The 19,268-nt window shown below is 40.0% G+C and overlaps 1 protein-coding gene and 1 long non-coding RNA gene across 2 annotated transcripts; both read left to right on the forward strand.

Annotated features, from left to right (window-relative positions):
• Positions 1–3,150: 3,150 nt before the first annotated feature.
• On the forward strand, positions 3,151–17,556 carry pou1f1 (POU class 1 homeobox 1; the record flags this gene model as incomplete). The annotated part of the gene is made up of 7 exons (XM_083996189.1): positions 3,151–3,286; positions 4,941–5,102; positions 5,973–6,071; positions 15,867–16,130; positions 16,250–16,414; positions 17,151–17,211; positions 17,316–17,556. 7 exons carry the CDS (start codon positions 3,151–3,153, stop codon positions 17,554–17,556), a joined length of 1,128 nt encoding a protein of 375 aa, XP_083852315.1.
• On the forward strand, positions 8,334–12,291 carry LOC311004234. The gene is made up of 4 exons (XR_014596298.1): positions 8,334–8,613; positions 9,275–9,378; positions 9,682–9,731; positions 10,903–12,291. It is a non-coding gene; the product is annotated as an uncharacterized lncRNA (long non-coding RNA).
• Positions 17,557–19,268: the final 1,712 nt, after the last annotated feature.

Consider the following 19,268-nt stretch of genomic DNA (forward strand, 5'->3'; position numbering starts at 1 on the left):
AGAGAGAGAGAGAGAGAGAGAGAGAGAGAGAGAGAGAGAGAGAGAGAGAGAGAGAGAGAGACTGGCACACACAAACATGCTGGCAAGCTTATTACACATCAGGGTAAGCCCCCTGAGATGTTTTCCACACACACTCTCCGGCTTTCTCGCTTACACACACATACACGGTTGTATGCAAACACACACGCTGTCCACCTGGTACAGTGTACGCACGGATGTGATACCTGTGAGAATGTGTCACCGCACTCTTCTCCCACTGCACCCAGTGAATGGTGCGTGTGTGTGTGTGTGTGTGTGTGTGTGTGTGTGTGTGTGTGTGTGTGTGTGTGTGTGTGTGTGTGTGTGTGTGTGTGTGTGTGTGTATCTGTGTGTCTGCTTTCCTCTGTCCTGCTGTGCTTTTTTCTTGTACTTTGTTTTTATTACCAGCATGAGAGATTACACTTATAGTGAATGAGAACATTGGAACATTGTATTTACATGTGTGTGTGTGTGTGTGTGTGTGTGTGTGTGTGTGTGTGTACATAAAGCAGGGTTGGAGGTGGGTGTGGAGGGAGGCGGTAGATCTAGGACAGGTGCTTTAAGAGAACCCCTTTGACTCATAGTCTCTTCACTAATTAAGTTTAGGCTCTTTATGTGCATATGTATGTGTGTGTGTGTGTGTGTGTGTGTGTGTGTGTGCACATGCGTGTGTGTCTTGTCTATCCATGGGAAAGGTCTGCCTTTTCCATTCCCTTGCCCATTGATTATCTTTTCTTTTTACTCCTCCCCAGGTCTGAAGATCCTTGACCCTTACATTCAGAAATATTTTCAACATCATATTGAATATTTTAGTATATTATAATAATTCTCAACAGAGTAGTTTTAAAATTTGCAAGTATTATGTCTTTGTTCCAAACAGCAGCCATGATCTCAAAAACAGACTTTAGATCATCACAAGACAAGTGGCCTTGTAACAAAATTTGTGTTAAGATTTTCTTATCACCCATATCCTACTAACTCACAAATACACGTCATTAATTTATTTGAACATTTCTGGGCAATGGTCTTACCTTTTCATGTAAAGTCTCGATTTGATATAAAACTGTTATTAAATTTTTTTTTAGCGTACAAATTGATATAAAACAGAGGTGGCTCAGTCTAAATGTGCAAAAAGAAGCCTGAATTCACCAGCTGGGAAGATGGTCTTTAGCCCGTGTGGGAGTAGTTGGCTGGAAGAAAAGAGAAAAATATTTTAAGGATGATACTCGTGTTGGTGAGATTTTTTTTTTTTTTTCTGTTGTCACACAGAAAAACATTCAGATGTCTCCTTAATATTATGGATTTGTTTTGATCATGTTAATTTCCAGCCTTGAAATGGGTGAAATGGGGCTTGTCAAAGTCCATTTTGATTTGATTTGCTATTTGTCATAGTCACGTTTATTGTCTCATGAGTGTTCTTAATGAGGTGTCTGATTTAAGATTCACATCGTCCTTACTGCATTTTGAAAGGGGTCAGAGTAAAACCTACAAATATGTTGCAGCACGTCACCAAGAACAGACTTTGAGAGATTTTTAAAAAGATTCTTCGGATATTCTAATGTAGATCAAACTGCCAGTAAACCATAAATAAATTCAACAAGCTTGAATCACTTAATATGCTGATTTTTTTTTACCCTACAGTCAAGTGAGAGAATTAACTCAGTATCATGTCTGAAACATTTAAGATTAATATTTATGCTGAAGAAAATTATTGCCAAGAGGACTAAGTTCATCCAAATTTACACATGAGCAAGTCGAGTCGTGCCTGCCACCCACAAGCTATTTTCCACCTGCTGCCCACCTACATCAACAATAGTGAGCAGAGCCCAGGATAAACACAAACACAAACAGACACAACAGAGTGCACAAGGTGGCCACACTCTTCAGATTAACCTCTATCCTCCGTGATGAGACCTGTTGTCTTTACCTGGAGCGCTCTGCATTCGACACAATATGGACACCACACTGAAACAATAGCAGCCTCTTTTCCCTGCTTGTTCTGAGATGATGTGACAGGAGTTTTCTGCTTGTGGGCTAAATACGTGGGGTTAAAGTGGAACTCCTCACATCCAGGTCAAGCTGGGTCAATCCACACAAAAAGCAGCCAATTTACACCGAAAAGGCATTTCACTATCTGCGGTTTGAGTATTGTGTTTCTCTCTAGTTGCATTTCCAGAGCATCGGTTGGAGGTACGCACACCCAAGAACAATTGGCATGAGACAATTAAAGTGTTCACTTTACTTTCCCATTGCCACTCCAACACAATCCTGTAATCAGGGAGAGGGGTGGAGAGGTAGCAAGAGGAGAGGAGGGGATCGGGTTTCTCGGCCGCTCCGTACCCTAATCCTGGATTTCGACGCGGGATGAGAAGAACGCAGGTAAGGACAAACACAAGTAATAACAGCACAGACATGGGATTGGTAGGTGGGGGTGAAACAGGGGGCCTCATAGGTTGAGAGAGGGGTGGTTAGCTGTCCATGGGTGGGATATAAATACCTGCAATAGACGAGGGCAGCAAAAAAGCTAAGGGTATGAGAGACTGGCGTACCTGCATCAGAGGAGGCAGGGAGATATGTGGAAGAAGCGCTAATGAGAGAATTCTCAGTAGGTGAGAAACATCTTACTAGTGATAGAAACCTGAGGCTCATCACTATTCATCTTGGAGAATCTCAGCTGAAGGTAGATTCATGCCAAAAACTGTGAAGAGTTCACGCTGAACTGCTGACTTCCATTTCACTTTGGAAAAAAAAAAGCAGTTTTCTACCTTGCATGGTCCCGAGAGACTGAAGAGAGAACTATGATTTACTGAGCCAGAGAAAGGAAAGAGGACAAAGCAAGAAGATAATACAAGGGGTGGAAAAAAGACAAGACGTGGTGAGACAGAGACAAGGCCGAAGAAGGGAAGGTCAAACAAGACGAGACGGAAGACAAAGTGAGACAAGAGTACAAGAAAGGAAGGCGAGGCAACAGATCTCAACAGACTTGAAAAGACGAAGGACAAGCAAAACAGCAATGGGAGACAAAACCAAATAAGGCAAGAGACGACAAGCGAAGACAGGAAATCATCCAAAGACAGTCGGCAGACTTCAGTTTACCATCGGGATCAGTCTAGTGCGAGAGGCCAGAGAAGAATGGCTTGTCAGGCATTCAGCTCCGACTCCTTCACTCCACTGGCAGGAGAGTCAGCTTTGCCAATCCTCATGCACCACGCCTCTACCAGCGAGTGCATGCCAAACATCTCCCATGCACACAGCATGGTTTCTGCAGGTAAGCAGGCCTTAAACATATATACATAACACGTAAAATAATGTCTTATCCTAGAGGAAAATATATAAGTTCCCTATAAACTCCCTATCCCACATATTGTTGCCACATTGTCAAACCAAACGCAGGAAAACAGACCTCCAGAAGTAACTAAAGTATTGGCATTGTGCCTGTTCTTACTGTGACAGAACATTGATAAGATTTGCTTGTACTGTAGTAATAGTGACTGATTACTATTTATAGGCAGTTCATTGGGTGCTGCAGGTAAGCCATCAACAAGTTGCTCCCATAGACCTACAATTGATCTGCTGACACCTTAAGAAGACGCACTCATGCTGTCAGGCAATGGGGAAGATGTACTGAATTGAAAAAAACATTTATTCAAATCCAATCCAAATTATGTAAATGCGTCTAATCAGCTGGGTTGGCCCAGCTGTCTCTACTCAGTGGGTAATTACTTTGAGGATATGTTATCAGTATGACTAAATCTCCAAGGTCTTTTTCTCCATGGAGCAAATTGCGCAGAAAACTTCCTGGAGATTCTGGTGTTTGCTGATTGTTAGTGCTCAGAATGGACTCGTTTAGAATCATGCAGCACATTAGCCATGCACTACATCTATATCGCAGCCACGTGTTTAATTGATTATTTCCCCCCTCATATACTGAAGTTATTTATGTTCTTCAACATGCATGTCTATGAATAGATTAACATGAGTAAAATTAGTAATAAAGAAATGGGCTAAATTTAGAATGATGGCAAGATTGTCCATAGTGATGCGGTCTTCATTGCACATGACACAGTAAAACAGCAACTGTCTGCACATGACTTCAAGTCAAGTCAAGTCGCCAAAGTGCTGTACAGATAGAAAGTTAAAACAATACAGAAAGCAATACAGCACAATTATACAACTTCCACCGGCTCTGTACTGGCTATGAGTGCATCTCAGCTACACCAGCATGAATGCATTAGTGCTTAGTGCTTAGGGTGCTGCATAAAAAGATGAATACATGAATAATTATGTAATTAACAGAGGACACAACCAGAACAGTGTTCTAATATATCTAAATGCACTTAGCAGACAGGAACATTCTCAGTGGTTTGCAGAGCAGAGTTTTTTTCTTTTCAAAGAGAAGTCATCCTCTAAGCTGGGAGACGGTGTCGTAAATGAAACAAACACTTCAAAAGCGCCTCAAGGTGAATTTCCCTGGCTCAAAAAGCATGATTTGATTTTTTTTTTACAGGTCCATATAAGATAGGATTCTACATTTACCCTCAGTGTCTAGTTTAAGATACAAAATGTACATGTTCTGTCTGCACTATAGAGTGAGACTGCCACACTAGTGTGATGACACGAGAATTATCCATGAATATAATCTTTCTCTCTCTCTTTCTGTCTGAAGTCCATTAAAGATGTTTTCTTTGTTGGACTATTAGGGAAGGTTTGTGCATGTGCAAGAACAGTCATGTCACACTTGGACAACTGGTTAAAAGCACCCTTTGTCTGATGCAACAGCTGGTATCAGCAGCACCAAGTTACAACACAATAGTCTGGATCACAGTCTCCACTGCTCAGATCCCAGCTAGCACATCTCTGCAGGTCTTGGTTTGTTGCTCTATTTTCATCTGCTCAGAGTGTAACGACATTTGTCTCGTCAGTATCCTCCGGCCTGTCCCTGGGTCAGCCCTCCAAACGCTCCCACATGCACTTGTCTACATCCTCCCTTGGCAACGCTCTTGGCAACAACCCCCCGAGTCTACATTACCCGGTTACTCCCTGTCACTACAGCAACCAGCAGGCCACCTATGGCATGATGGCAGGTGAGTTGTAGAGGTGGTATTTGTGACAATGGAGATAATAAAGCTGTGATTAATCTAGACGTGTAACAATTTGTTGATTGGCTTAATTGGGTAGTTGATCACTTAGCCTATCTATCAATATGATAATATTCCTTCATTCCAACTTCTTCTATGGTAAGTGGAGTATGTTTATAAATCACTGTCAAACCCACAGTGTTGGGCTGTTTGCCAGAAAAACATCTGACAGTGTCACCCCAGACTGACATTTTATTAATCAATGAAATATAATAAAAAGTAAAACATTTACTGATTATAAAGTGTTGGTTTATAGTCCTAAATCATTAAAATTGCTAATTAAAATGTTCCCTAGCAGCAGTTGCCGTTGTTAACATACAAAGATGCTTTTATTGACTCGTGGTATTGGTAATGGTGTTGATCTGATGATACTAACGTACCATAGATAATTATGATGAGGTCAGAAACTTCATCAATATGGACTTGGGCTTGCAATAATTATGTTGGATGTCTATAGGATGCTTTGAAATTAAGTGGCAGAATTTACAGTCTGACTTTCTTTATTACTCTGTGTCAGTGACAGACGGACTTTATCTGGACACAACCTGAGAAATACTAACAGTAAAACAGTTCATTGAGATGCAGTAACAGGAGTGGACACAGTTCACACTCACATCGATACGAAAATCAATATGGTCAGACTCTTGTTTGAGTCGAGGGTGTTTGAGCAAATATCATTACAATTATATTACTACTATAACAGCATCGTAGAAATAATACAGGCCACCATAGGTTGTCTATTTGAAGATTGTTGACATAATTGACAATGGTAGTTGATGTCTCTCTTAATCTTTCTCTCTCTCTCTCTCTCTGTAGCTCAGGAGATGCTCTCTGCCAGCATTTCTCAGACTCGTATCCTGCAGACCTGTGGCGTCCCTCACCCTAACATGGTGAGCAGTGCAAATCCATTGCAAGGTAATGAGCAGACACACACGCGCACACTCATGCGTGCACCCACGTACACGCACAAACACAGCACCATCTCGCTCCTGGCCCGCAGTTAAACCCGGTAAATTGAGCAGACAATTTGTTTATTCTCCATTTAATTTTAAATCTGCTACCAGTTAAAATCAATTTCAGACATGATTACATCGGCTAACGCTTGAGCTCTTTAGCACACTTGTTAAACATAACTGTCAAAGACGACTTGCCACTTCCTCCCCCGCCTGTGGAGAGAGCAAAAACATGAATGCAGAAGGAGTTAGGTGAAAGCTGTCTCAAAGAATGGCACTGGTGTTAAGAGATTTGTTATTTGTTCATGGTGAGAAGAGACAAATTTCACACTGATGCTAATGTACAGTACAGGAGCAGCAGTATAATGTAGTCTAGGAGGATTGGAGCTGGGACTTGTATCAAATCATTATCCTGGATAAAGCAGATCAATGGCATAACATCTCTAATTTTGTTTTTGAACATGTAATACTCTGTTTGAAATTCATTTGACAGTAATATATCTAATCTTCCCACCGTTAAATCTAGACCAGCTCTCTGGTTCATGTTTAACAACTCAGAATCAGTGATGACATTTATAGTAGTGTCAAACCACGATGTAACACCCTGGTAGCTTTGATGTCCTGGACATAACACAGAGCGCTAAAGAAACACCCAGACATATCCAACAAAATGTCACTGCATACAATTCAGTCCGACTAATTCTTCCAAAAAAAGGAAAAATGAAAGTGAAGATTTAAATCGTTTAACTTTTATATAACCATTATATTTATACGTGATATAACCAAGTGGGAGCAAACACAGACCAAAAAGAATATGACCTTATTTTAACCAGGGTGACACAGAACAAGATAATTTTCAGAGGAGATTAAATTGCTTCTTCTAAAAGACTGTACTGTTAAAAAGGAGGCTTCTGACCACTCAAGTGTAGATGCTGTGACATCTACCCACTCCTCTAAATGGTCTAATGAAATTATATGGCCGGTCGTGTCAAAGGATCCGCTGAAATACATACAGATTAAAATGAAACAGGTGCCCATATTTACTGGCATCAACAGATTGTGTGTCACTTTAATTGACTCACTGTCTTGCACTGACAAGGGGCAGATTGAAGGTTTAACAAACGGTCTGACAGTCTGCTTGAGTGAGAGCTTTTGTGGCTTTTGTCAACAACCTTAAGAAAAGAATGTGAAAAGGCATGTGGGAAGACAATGGCCTAAGACAATGAGATGTTGCTTTGCTTGAAATGAGGGAAGTGCTAACAATTAAAAGACTGACAAACCAACTGTCCTCAAAAAAAAGGAAAAAAAAATCCTTGAGAAATGTAGTAGGAGGCTGATGAAGTGCGTACATGGTGGAATTTGTGTGAAAAAATGAATCACAACAAATCCCTTGTTCAGAGTGGTCAACAACAGCACTCAGCAGGATGTCTGAAATGAACATTTGGGCAGCAACAGAGTTAATAGCATTAAACAGAAATTATAAGAGCTGAGGCCAACAAAGAAATTGGCCCTTTTGATTTTTAAGAGCTGAACTAATCTTTTTTCTCTCTTTTTTAACATTAAAAAACAATCAGCCTAAGAGTAGTGTGGGTTCATGTTGCTTAGTGAACTTACAGAGAATTATCACCCCTTGCGGTTCCTCTTAGCGATTTGGATCTTTTTAAGACTTTTCAAATGCATCGCACTTGTTTCCAGCTGCAGGAGGCAGCACAGAGTGAAGCATTTAGCAGCGAAGGGTTCAGAGTTTTTGTAAGTGAGTGAAAATTGCCTCACATTCAGTATGCAACCAGAAACATAGCACCAGATAAATGCAAAAGTTGCTCCCTATAGCTGCTGGATGTGAAATAAACAACCTGCAGCTTTGTAAAGTGATATAGAATATATACGTATACAGTGTTCATGGAACTTTAATGATGGTAGAAAGTCAGTGTGTTTATCAGTTTGTTTGCAGTCTGCATTTGCTCATCATAAAGCTGCTGACACTGCTGACACTCTTTATATGGTGCACATGTATAGCAGCCAGAGGGTCCATGTTCATGTACACAAAGGCTTGTGATGCGCTTTCACAAATCCACTGAGCCCACTTGTGTTTTGAACGTGGCTCGCTGCCCGGCCTATCTCCATAGCACAGAGACAATTGACCTATGGCTAAGCCACGCCCCCAAACGCGATGAGCCAATCACAGTGCGCATAGCTAGCCCATACACTCGGACATTCTCTGCTTCCTCGTCCATTGAAATGCATTGCAGTTAGTCAGTTTTCGTTCGTTTTTATGTGTTTTTTCTTGACATTTTAAGTTTAAAATGGTCAAACGGTGTTCATGGGGTACATGCAACTCTGACACTAGGTATCCCGAGAGGCTGGGCGACGGGGTGTTTTTTTTACCCTTTCCCAAGCCACATCTCAACCGAGAGAAGTGTCTGCTCTGGATAAAGTTGTGCGGTAGACCACAACACCAACTAAACGTGGATAAAATTAACAAGGATGTCTACATCTGTTCTAAGGTAAGTCAACAACGTAACATATTGTCACTCTGCTAGAGATGTTTAGATGTTAGAGATGTTAAAGTTATCTTTACATCTCTAACGTTAGCCTAACCCTTTCTAACGTTAGCTAACGTTAGCTTCTAGCTGCGTTGTAACTTAACTTACATCATATCAACGTGTTTGCTGGGAGTTCATTAGGGAGTTATGTGCTAGTTTTTGTACTTTGGCAATCGTACATCATTGTTAGCTGTTGTCCAAAGGGCTCTAGTTGTACTAACACGTTAACTTTTGGAGCTTAGCTTCATCAACGTATCTGTAACCGAGATAACAAATGTTAGCAATGTTGTGCTGAATGATTCATGTAAATAACAGTTACTGTAGTAACGTTACCAAACTAACGGAAAGGTACTTGTCCTGGAAACGTATGCAACTTAGACCTGTACATATTTCATTTGATCATGACAACTTTCTACCAAAACAACTGGGGAATTTTGTGATATACTGTATATATATATTTGCAAAATATGTAACCTTTTCACCTCTTAAATATAACTAAATATTCTAACTATTTACATACAGTGTCAATAGACAAGAGGTCAGGATGCTCAAAAGGTCATTGATTTATGCTGATTTAATGTGAGTAATAACTCCTAATAAAATGCTATATTTTTTGTTTAAGCATTTTGTCAATGGAGGGCCCAGCACTGAGTTTCCCCATCCTCACCAAGCTACAAGGACTGGATCTACTGTAGGACAGAGGTGTCGTCCATCTCCAAAAAAGAGGTACCTCAAACTCGTGTTGGGTGCACACATACATGAACACATGCAGGTTCAAGTCATACTTGATCATTGATGACATAATATCAAGCTGAAGGCAAAAATCAGAAAAAGGATTTGCATACTGTTGAAAAAATCCCAGCAGCTTTAATAGCAGAAAACATTGGGTTTTGAGAAACCTGTAGAAACATTTTATGACATTTATGAATCCACTTAATATCAATTAATCCATAAAATAATCAAAACACATTGATATGAAAATAATTGTTTCTTGCAGCCCTAATGATGTTATTTTTCTTTCATTTACAGATGTGAATCAGCTCCCAGGACCAAGAAGGACAGAAAAAACAGGAGAGGAGGTGAGATCTATTTCTTGGGACAAAAGTTATTTACATGAAATTCATGAAGCTTTGCAATCATTGAATTGATGAACAGGACATCTTTGTGAACTCTCTCAATGTACAGATCTGCTCTTGTGTAAAGGACAAAATCACAGAAATTAAGTCCACTTAAAAGCAGCTGCCCTTGGATTTGATAGTAGCAGTTGTGGCTTTTTGATACTTTGATGTCTTGTCCATTGTTGATGACATAGAAGTCTTTGATAGTTGAGGCAGCTTCTTCTATGGTCATGTCTCTTGATCCAAAGGGGCACTTAATTTCGAGCAGTCCAGTTTCCCCATCATCACATATAATAGCATCCGGGGTTGCACCAAGAAACGGCAGCTCTGGCTGTAGCATTAGGCCAGCATCGTGTACATGTCTAGATGGATATTTCTCTTGGTAGAGCTCCTTTGCCTTTGGCTCACTGGCAGTGCCATAGCTCGTTGCCTTTGAGGTGAAGGGTTTGGGGTAGTACATCGACTGGATGAATTCCTCTGTAACTTTTTTTCTTTTCAATATTTTTCCAAAGTTAGAGGCTGTCAGCCTTCCCTCACGATCTTTGTGCCATTTCTCACAGGCAGCCTGTGCCTTTGTCGCCACTTGAATTTTCCTTGCTTCTTCAAGATTGAAGCTCTGATTGACTTGTTCAGTAGGTGTTGGTAGAGAGATGTCTAGGGTGAGGGGCCTGGGGATGTTGTCGGCACAGGAACAGGATACAGGCAGGGATGATGACGGCTTGTTTAACACTGGAAGCTACAGGAAAAGGAAATTGAAGTTATGGCAAATACAGAAACAGCAAAAATTACAATATAACTAATAATAACATATGAGAGGGAGTGCTCTGTTGTGGTTATTGGCACTGGTGTACTGCGGTCTTAAGGTATGCTATTTAGTCAATTCATAGTAAATCATTAATTTTTCCTTTTTTTTCTAACACAATTTTCTCTTCCAAATTTTAAAAGCATTTATGTTCCATGGCTATAGAGTTTTCTTTGTTTTACTTTTTTCAAATATTATGTGCTCTATCAAGTGTACACTTCAGTTTGAATAATTTTACTGATATGTTGGTTGGTTTGTGACATTTGGCTTGTACCAGAACATCTTTATGTTTTCCTTCATTCATTTTAAACCATAAATTTATATTTGCAGTGCCGCTAGAGGATGAGCAACCACCCGTGCAACAGCAGCCAGAGGAAGTGCCAGATCATCTGAACCACCAGCATCCACTGGAGCTGCCGTCAGGGGAAGGGGCGCAAGAGCTGCTGACGTTAAGGACTATGCTAGCTCAGAAGCTTGCTGAAATTGAAGATTTAAAAAAAAATCAGACTCTAACAACAACACTGACACCAGAACTCCTGCACCACAGCAATATTTCAAACTATTTCCGGTACTGCACTGGCTTCAGTTACAATGATTTTAATGACTTGTGCTCTGTGTTTTCTGTGCCAAATACTTACACAGTTCCACAAACCTTTGTCCCATTAACATACAAGAGGGTTGATAGAGAAATAAATAAAATGCCACTACGTCACCAACTTTTGCTGGTTCTCATGAAGTTGCGCCAAAATTTTGACTTAAAGGATCTGGCTTACAGATTTCAAATACCAGAACGAAGCGCAGGCACTCTTTTCAACTCATGGGTCGATTACATGTTTGACATACTTGGTGAATTACCTGTATGGCCACATAGAGACACCATCATCTCCCAAATGCCAGATAAATATAAGACCAACTTTGGAACAACTCTAGCAATACTTGACTGCACAGAAGTAAAGATTGAGAGGCCAAGTTCATTAGTACTGCAAAGTCAAAGTTTCTCAAATTACAAGTCAACAAACACTCTGAAATCACTGATTGCATGTGATCCACGTGGCGCTATCATGTTTACATCTACTCTTTTTACTGGATCATTGTCTGACAAGGAAATTGTTCAGAAAAGCAAATTCCTAGAGTTGCTGAAAACGCTCATGTCTCATAACTACCTGAACAAAGGTGATGGTGTTATGGTTGACAAAGGATTTCTCATTGAGAAAGACTTGGAAGAAATCGGACTGAGAGTAAATATCCCTCCTTTTGCTCAGTCAAACAAACAGATGTCCGCCGCTGATGTACACAAAACAAAAAAGATAGCTGCTCACAGAGTTCACGTGGAGAGAGCTATTGCCAAAATAAAGAAATTCAAAATTGTATCGGGGAGAATACCCAACATTAGGTTGGGCAACATAAATCAAATTTGGTATGTTGTGAGCATGCTCTCCAATTTCCAGCCTCATATATTATAGGCCTGTGTTGAGCAAGGTATTTAAAATGTCAAAAATAATTTTATTGTATGTGTGTATATATGTGTAAAGATGTTTTTGTGTGAATGGAATAGTTGTATAATCTACTGTGATTAGCTGTAAGTGTTTTGACCTCTGGGGGTCCCCCATACATCATTCACACCTGCAAACTAGTCACCTTTTGGCTACAGTCACCTTTTTTATGTCAACCAGGGTAGTAGAAGTGAATGAAGAGGGTTTTAGTTTTGTATGTTGTCACCTTTTTCACTACTCCAGAGTTTGTAGGTCTGATAAGAAATGTTTTATATAAATAAAAATAAATTGATCAACTGTTAGCTGTCATAGTCTACTTTTGTTGATATGAATATGAATATTTGAACCATCTTTTATCCAGATACTGTGCAGTGTGCAGACTGTTAGTGTATTATTTACCTGGTAACTCAAACCACATCCGATTGGAAGTTCCTTTCCCTGTACTGTCACCCTAGCAGCTGTCTGATTGACCAGGTAACTTATTGGGGCCCTGGTCATGTTTTTTATGACATCATATACCTCTGCTCTCACACCTGACTCTTTCCTAAAAAAGGCAGCAAGGTTGTTTTAGGTAATGTATTGCAAAACATGAGCTTCATAGTTACCTCACAATGTTACAGCCATACTTGGATATTGTACAGTGCAGAATCACAAAGATGAAAACGTGCTGTTTGTCTGAGTTCATGAAGAGAATATGAATGAATGAAAATAAAGCACACATACAGTAGCCTACTGTTTAACTGCAGAATAAGTACTTTGCCCACCACTGTGTACTGTACATGAAAATCAACCTATGATTACCTGTTTGGTTTATAGGAGCAGATGACCGGCTTCTTCTTCCTCTTAGCCTTTGCTTTTGCTACGATGACAGACGTGATAGGTTGGCTTGTGATCAGCTTGCCTCTCGGCCGATGCCACTGCTGGGCCTGACTTGTACAGGACAGCTGATCTCTCCCCCGCAGCCGGTCAACGTAGTGGACTAAACCGATGATATGGGAGCAGTAACCCGGTTCCCTATGGATTCAATCCCAATCATATGTCAGATCAATGACATGGAACTTGTTACTTTTAGTGTGTTAGTGTATATTAACGGATGTTTAACAAAGCCTAGTATATAAAACGCTGAAGAAAAATCTAGCTATACCGGTATGCTAATACGGAGCTTTAAGCTAGGTTTAGATGAAAAATAAGATAGTAGCAGTTAGATTAATAAATTGAAAGTAATAATAAATTAATAAATTGAAAGTAAATCACACTTCTTACCCTGCAGTGCATGAACAATGCTGATCCTCTATCTTGTTGTCTGAGATGGTGATGACAACAAGATGCGGTTTATCCCGTTTACACTGTGACCTGTACATTTTTGCCTGGAGCTGAAGCTTTTCATCAACCCTCTCAATAATAAAATTATTAATGTAATCCTCCAACGCATAATTCAGGCCCTTTTGGTGACTCCGAGATGATATGTGGTCTTTCTGTCTCCAAAAATCATCAATTGCCTCCTGTGAAATGTCTCCTACTGTGACAGCTGCCATAGCGCCGGGTCACCGAATGTTGACAGTTGTCCGAGTGAGTGGAGGGGGCGGGGCTTAGCCATAGGTCAATTGCTGAGTGCACCACAGCATAGCTGGATGTACACTATCCAGGGAACATCTCCAGGAAAACAGGATGCCTCAAGCTGAATCATCCACGACGACGAGAGAAGCTACTTTTCTTCTCAGGTGTCATTGCCCTGTTGCCCCACAGTCTGTAGTAAACAAAATGAGTGCAGGGATATTTTTAACACTCTTTTTCATGATGTTGTAGAATATTAATTGGCAACACACCAACTAAGCTCTATGAAAGAGGCATACAACTATGTATTGTAATGGAAGGAAGGCGGATATACTGTAGGCTAAACCTGCTTGGATTTTTTCCACCATCCTGAAATAGATTTCAAAAGAGGGTGTTCAACCTCTTCCTACACCATCAGCATAAGAGGGAATCACTGATGCATACCATAGACTCGACCACTTTGCTCTAAAGCTGCTTGTGTATAGATTCAGCTGAACAACTCAGCAGGTCGATGACAACTTCATTTCTCCCTGTTCCACTTTGAAAGCCCGACTATTTTGTTCAGGGGGACTGAGAAGGCATTTGCTAAGGCCCACGTCTGCCCCTGACAGACAGAGTTCAGAATGTCTACAATGGGTAATATTTAGCTCCAGTGTGTCCAAGTCTTAGATTAAGCTTTTGTAACAGTGTTGTCGTCTGAGGTTCAGTGGATTGGATGTTGCTCTGGTTGCTAAAGTGAGGTCAAAGACCAGTAGATGATTATAAATCATTGCTGTGAGCAGAGTCAGTGAGGGGCGAATAAGAAACCTGTGTGAATGTTGATTAGTTGAGCTGCTCTGAGTTACCATCTCTCTATTAGTAACACAAAATCAACATCAAAAACCTTCTAATAAATACAATATATAACTAAACATTATGATCATTATAAGATTAGACTGTGTTTATTTTTACCTCAGTGTACCTAATAAAATCAAAACTGAGTATGTGACCACTGTATAGTTTTTTGGGGGGCTGTCTCATATCTTTGAAAGGAAACCTATATATAAATTTTACTAGTTGGGACTGAGACGAAAAAAATATCTCATCAATTTAGTTAATTCAGGTGCACAATACAAAATTTGCACTGCTATCCCACTAACACAAGAGGGGAGTGTTGCATTGTTCATTATAGATTGCTTAACATTATAAAGAGCACGTAATCTGCATGACAGTGATCAGAGGGGACCTGCTGTCGGCCTTTTGTTAGACTCTATGCTGCCTACTGTCTGGTATTATATGATGACCATGATGCATTGTGAATAATTACATATTTATGACCCGAAATGTCACTTGCAATTGTTTTGTTTTTGTTTTTTTCTCTCCACTGCTGTTTGGAGCAGTAATGCAATTGGGAGCATCATATTCCAAATCACATTTAGTCATCCAACCATCTGGTATTCTGGCAGTGATCTGTCATCAGTATTAACAAAAGGCAAGAAAATAGTGAGAGACAGCAACAGCCACAAGCTCAACTGCATCAAAGTGCTTAACATTTGCAGGAATGTCAAGGTTATAGCCTGTTGGATGTTACACAGCTAATATGACCATGTAAATTGCGCAAATGTTAATTTCTACTGAATGCAGAGCTTTTAAAAAGAAGTGTAAGAAGTAGTCACCTTTGGTATCGCTATAAGGACAAGAAGATCCTGGCAGGAAAAGTGAGTAAACTGAAGAATATCACGTTAATTAACAGGGAGGTTAATACCTATTCACCAAACACATCAAAATACTATTTAAACACTGTTGCCACAGCTACAGTATTCACTTGTCCAGACCTTTCAAAATCACCTTGTTGTTTTTCAGTGGAGCTGGTGTCATCACAACACCCAATTGCAAATGCAAATTTAGACAACACACGTCTTATGTCTTTACCTGTCTGGCTGAAGCTACAGGACAGGACCTAACCTTTATTTCAAGAGTGGTTGGAAATGGCCACATGTATTTAGAAAATACAATTTATTGCTTATCATAGCAAAGTGATGAGTAAACAAACAGTTCTTTTCCCAGGAGTTCAGTACTGTATGTCTCACAGGGGCATGTCAAAACTTTTTGTTTGCTGCTGAGATAAAGGCTCTCAGGATACATGTGGGAACAGAAGCCTTCTGACAGTCTGAGGGTCTCCCCTGTGTCTCTTACCAACCAATTTTCCCCTCTCAAATTCTCTCTCTCTTTCTTCCCCATCTTTCCCCTTTATTTCTCTTTTTCCAGGGTCTCTTACCCCTTGCTTGTACAAGTTCCCCGATCATGGTCTAAGTAGTGGTTCTTGCGCATTAAGCCACGGTTTCTCTTCGCTGCCCTCGGCTCTCCTCTCAACTGATGAGGCCCCTGGGGGCCCCAGTGTTGCAGAGATGAAAACCGACGCTCAAAGGAGGAGCATGCGAGACCCTGAAGATGCCCCCGCCATGGACTCCCCACAGATACGAGAGCTGGAGATGTTTGCCAATGACTTCAAAATACGGAGGATCAAACTTGGTGCGACAGTCCTACTGCACCAGTTAGACACAAACCACATGTGTTGTCATGTTTACACTCACCTAGCTACTAGCTACTTTGTATTCAATGAGGTATTTTTGTTTCATTGTGACCTCCAGGCTACACACAGACTAATGTAGGCGAGGCCCTTGCTGCGGTGCATGGCTCAGAGTTCAGCCAGACCACGATCTGCCGCTTTGAAAATCTGCAGCTGAGTTTCAAGAACGCCTGCAAACTCAAAGCCATTCTAGCAAAATGGCTGAACGAAGCTGAGCTGGCTGGTGGTGAGTAACACACACTTCACTCCACTCCATCACACCTCCCTCTAGAGCCTTTATTTCACTCTAATGTTTAACTATCTCATCTCAATATGGCAAGAAAGTTTTGATTTATGTGATAATATCTTTTATTATATCCAAGCTTTCTCTGTATGATAATGAGAATCTGACAAAGGATTGTGCATTGTGTAAGATAGTGGTTCACAGCCTTTTTTGCCTTATGAATCCTTGAAATAAACCAATATCTACTCATGGCTCCTTATTGAATGGCAAGGTGTTTCAGCAGAGAATGATTTTCTTCTTTTGGAGAGTTTCATCTGAATGTTCCTTAGACATCTTACGAAGTAAAATGACTCTGGCTTTCACTAAAGAAAAGCTGAGATTTATGGCCAAAGTGTCAAAAATATTCATTTTCCCCTAGCAGAAGTTTGTTCTTTCTTTCTTTCTTTCTTTCTTTCTTTCTTTCTTTCTTTCTTTCTTTCTTTCTTTCTTTCTTTCTTTCTTTCTCTCTCTCTCTCAACCAGGAAGGTCAACGAAACATTGCAGAAGAGTCTGACAGCTGAGATGTGTGATTTTTAAAAAGTTGACAAAAAGAGTAATATTTGTTCCAGAGTTTAAAGTTGATCTGAGACTTTATTGGAAAGTCCAGGATAGGTTAGAGTAGGTTTGTCTACCAGCAACAAACAATCAATATGGCAGCTTTGTATGTTCCTGTTGTCTACAAATATTGTCTTTTCTGCAGCCTTATACAACGATAAAATAGGAATGAATGAGCGGAAGAGAAAAAGGAGAACAACTATCAGGTATGTACTGTACTAAGGGCCAAACATACAGAACATCACATACATACCGCCCAATCCCCTGAAGTTTATCTTTCTCTTTCTTCTCTCTTGTTTGAACACTGCAGCCTGGGAGCGAAGGAGGCTCTGGAGCGCAGCTTTGTGGAGAAAAGTAAGCCAGCTTCTCAAGAAATAGCCCGTATAGCCAAAGGCCTCCATCTGGAGAAGGAAGTGGTCAGAGTCTGGTTCTGCAACCGACGGCAAAGAGAAAAACGGGTTAAAACCAGTCTCAACCTCAGCTCCTGCCTGACCAAGATCAGTCCCAACTGCATAGCACAGATGAGTAAAACACAAAGGCCGATGACGTAATTTAAGGTTCAGAAAGAGAGTCTGTTCGCTGATAGAGGATCCGTCATGGACTCAGTGAAAATGTGTTACTTCAAACGTCTTAATCATTCCAGTGTGAAGTGAGAGAATTTTTTTGTGTAGAAAAGCCTAATACTGAAAACAGCCCTCATTCCTCATGCACAATTCAGATGATAATTTATATCTTGTAGCTGCAGCCTAACAGTAAAAAAAAAAATAACACTCTTAACACAATTTTGCCATGAAAACAATGAGTCATATTCAGGAGCTGTTTGTTTAATTAGCACAGACATTCATTATTGCAGTTTTCTTACTGCTGTATTTGTGTTGTTTTCCTATTTAATGTAATAAAACCTTTTGCAGTTCTTTGACCTCCATGTGTCCCCAAAAAATCCTCTTTAAATAATTTAGTTAATTGAAATGTCAAAGAGCAACTGAGCCTTTATTTTTTTTCTTTTGAAGTATAAACTGTGAAGATAAAACATTTTTCATTTTACTGCATATGAGCTGCTGGTTTGACTGTGCAGTCACCAGAATCCTGGCTGTGCCTTGTTTACTATATGAATACTGAAAGTAAAATTAATGTAGATTGCAGATGCGGAGGAAGGACTGAAGGATCAGTAGGTGCTGGTTCACAATAGAGAAAATGGGGAAATGTATGGGTGTATGATGTGAGTGTCACTGCATGTGTGTGTGTGTGTGTGTGTGTGTGTATATATGTAGCTTGTGGTTATTTTAGTTTTGGTTCGTGTGGAAGATTTCACATCTTCTGTTCAGCTATTTTGGGGTAGTTCGGAAGGGATCATTTGTTATATTGATTTAAATGAAATAAAATGTTAGACGTTCACATCTGCATTTACCAGCAGACTCTTTGTGCTTTGTGCTGTTGTATATCATTGTGTTTGTGCATTAGGGCTGATACCTCTGTGACCTCTTTTTTTAACCGTCACTGTCTTATGAAAAATGTTCAGTTATGAGTTATTTAAATGAATGTTGTGATGCTTGAGACATTAATATATTGAAGGTTTCACATTAACCTATTTATTTGAGATGTAATATATTATGCTGATCTACTTACAAAGTATTTGATTGATGCTCTGGAGTCAGGAATATGTCAAACTTTTTTGTCAAATGGATCTGAACTCTATTGTTTCCCTGTTGTAAGACAGATTTCATTTCTCATATTTGTTGATGGTTTTGTTGCTGCTGCCTTGACAAACTGTCGTACAAAGAAGAACATGGGCAGGTTACAAATCTGACCTGGTTGTGATGACTGATCTTAGTAAAGTGAAGAATCAGAGCCTTGACATTACTCTTATATCAGCTACCACAAACTGGTGCCTGGAAGGGCTTAAAAAACTAATCAATGAAAATGTGTCTTACAAGAGTGTCAGACAGTGCCTTTATTTAACTTGATTGAAAATATAAATATGCCAAAGACATACCTGGTTAGTGTAAAAATGTGCACTTATTTTATGAAATTGTTTCAGATACTGAAAGTTAAATCAGTTCAACTCATGTCTGCCAAACAATAAATACTGTTTTATGACGACCTCCTGTGCCATCTCTCATTTATAGTGATGTCGTTATATTACTCTATGAATACATACATGTGGAGAGAGAGTGAGTTCAGGTGTTCATCATGAGCTGTACGATTCACGTGGGTGTCTCTGGGGATTCATGAATAAAGCCAGAAGACACTTTAATTCAGAAAC

The sequence above is a fragment of the Trachurus trachurus genome, assembly GCF_905171665.1.
Source record: "Trachurus trachurus genome assembly, chromosome: 21".
Lineage (NCBI taxonomy): Eukaryota > Metazoa > Chordata > Actinopteri > Carangiformes > Carangidae > Trachurus > Trachurus trachurus.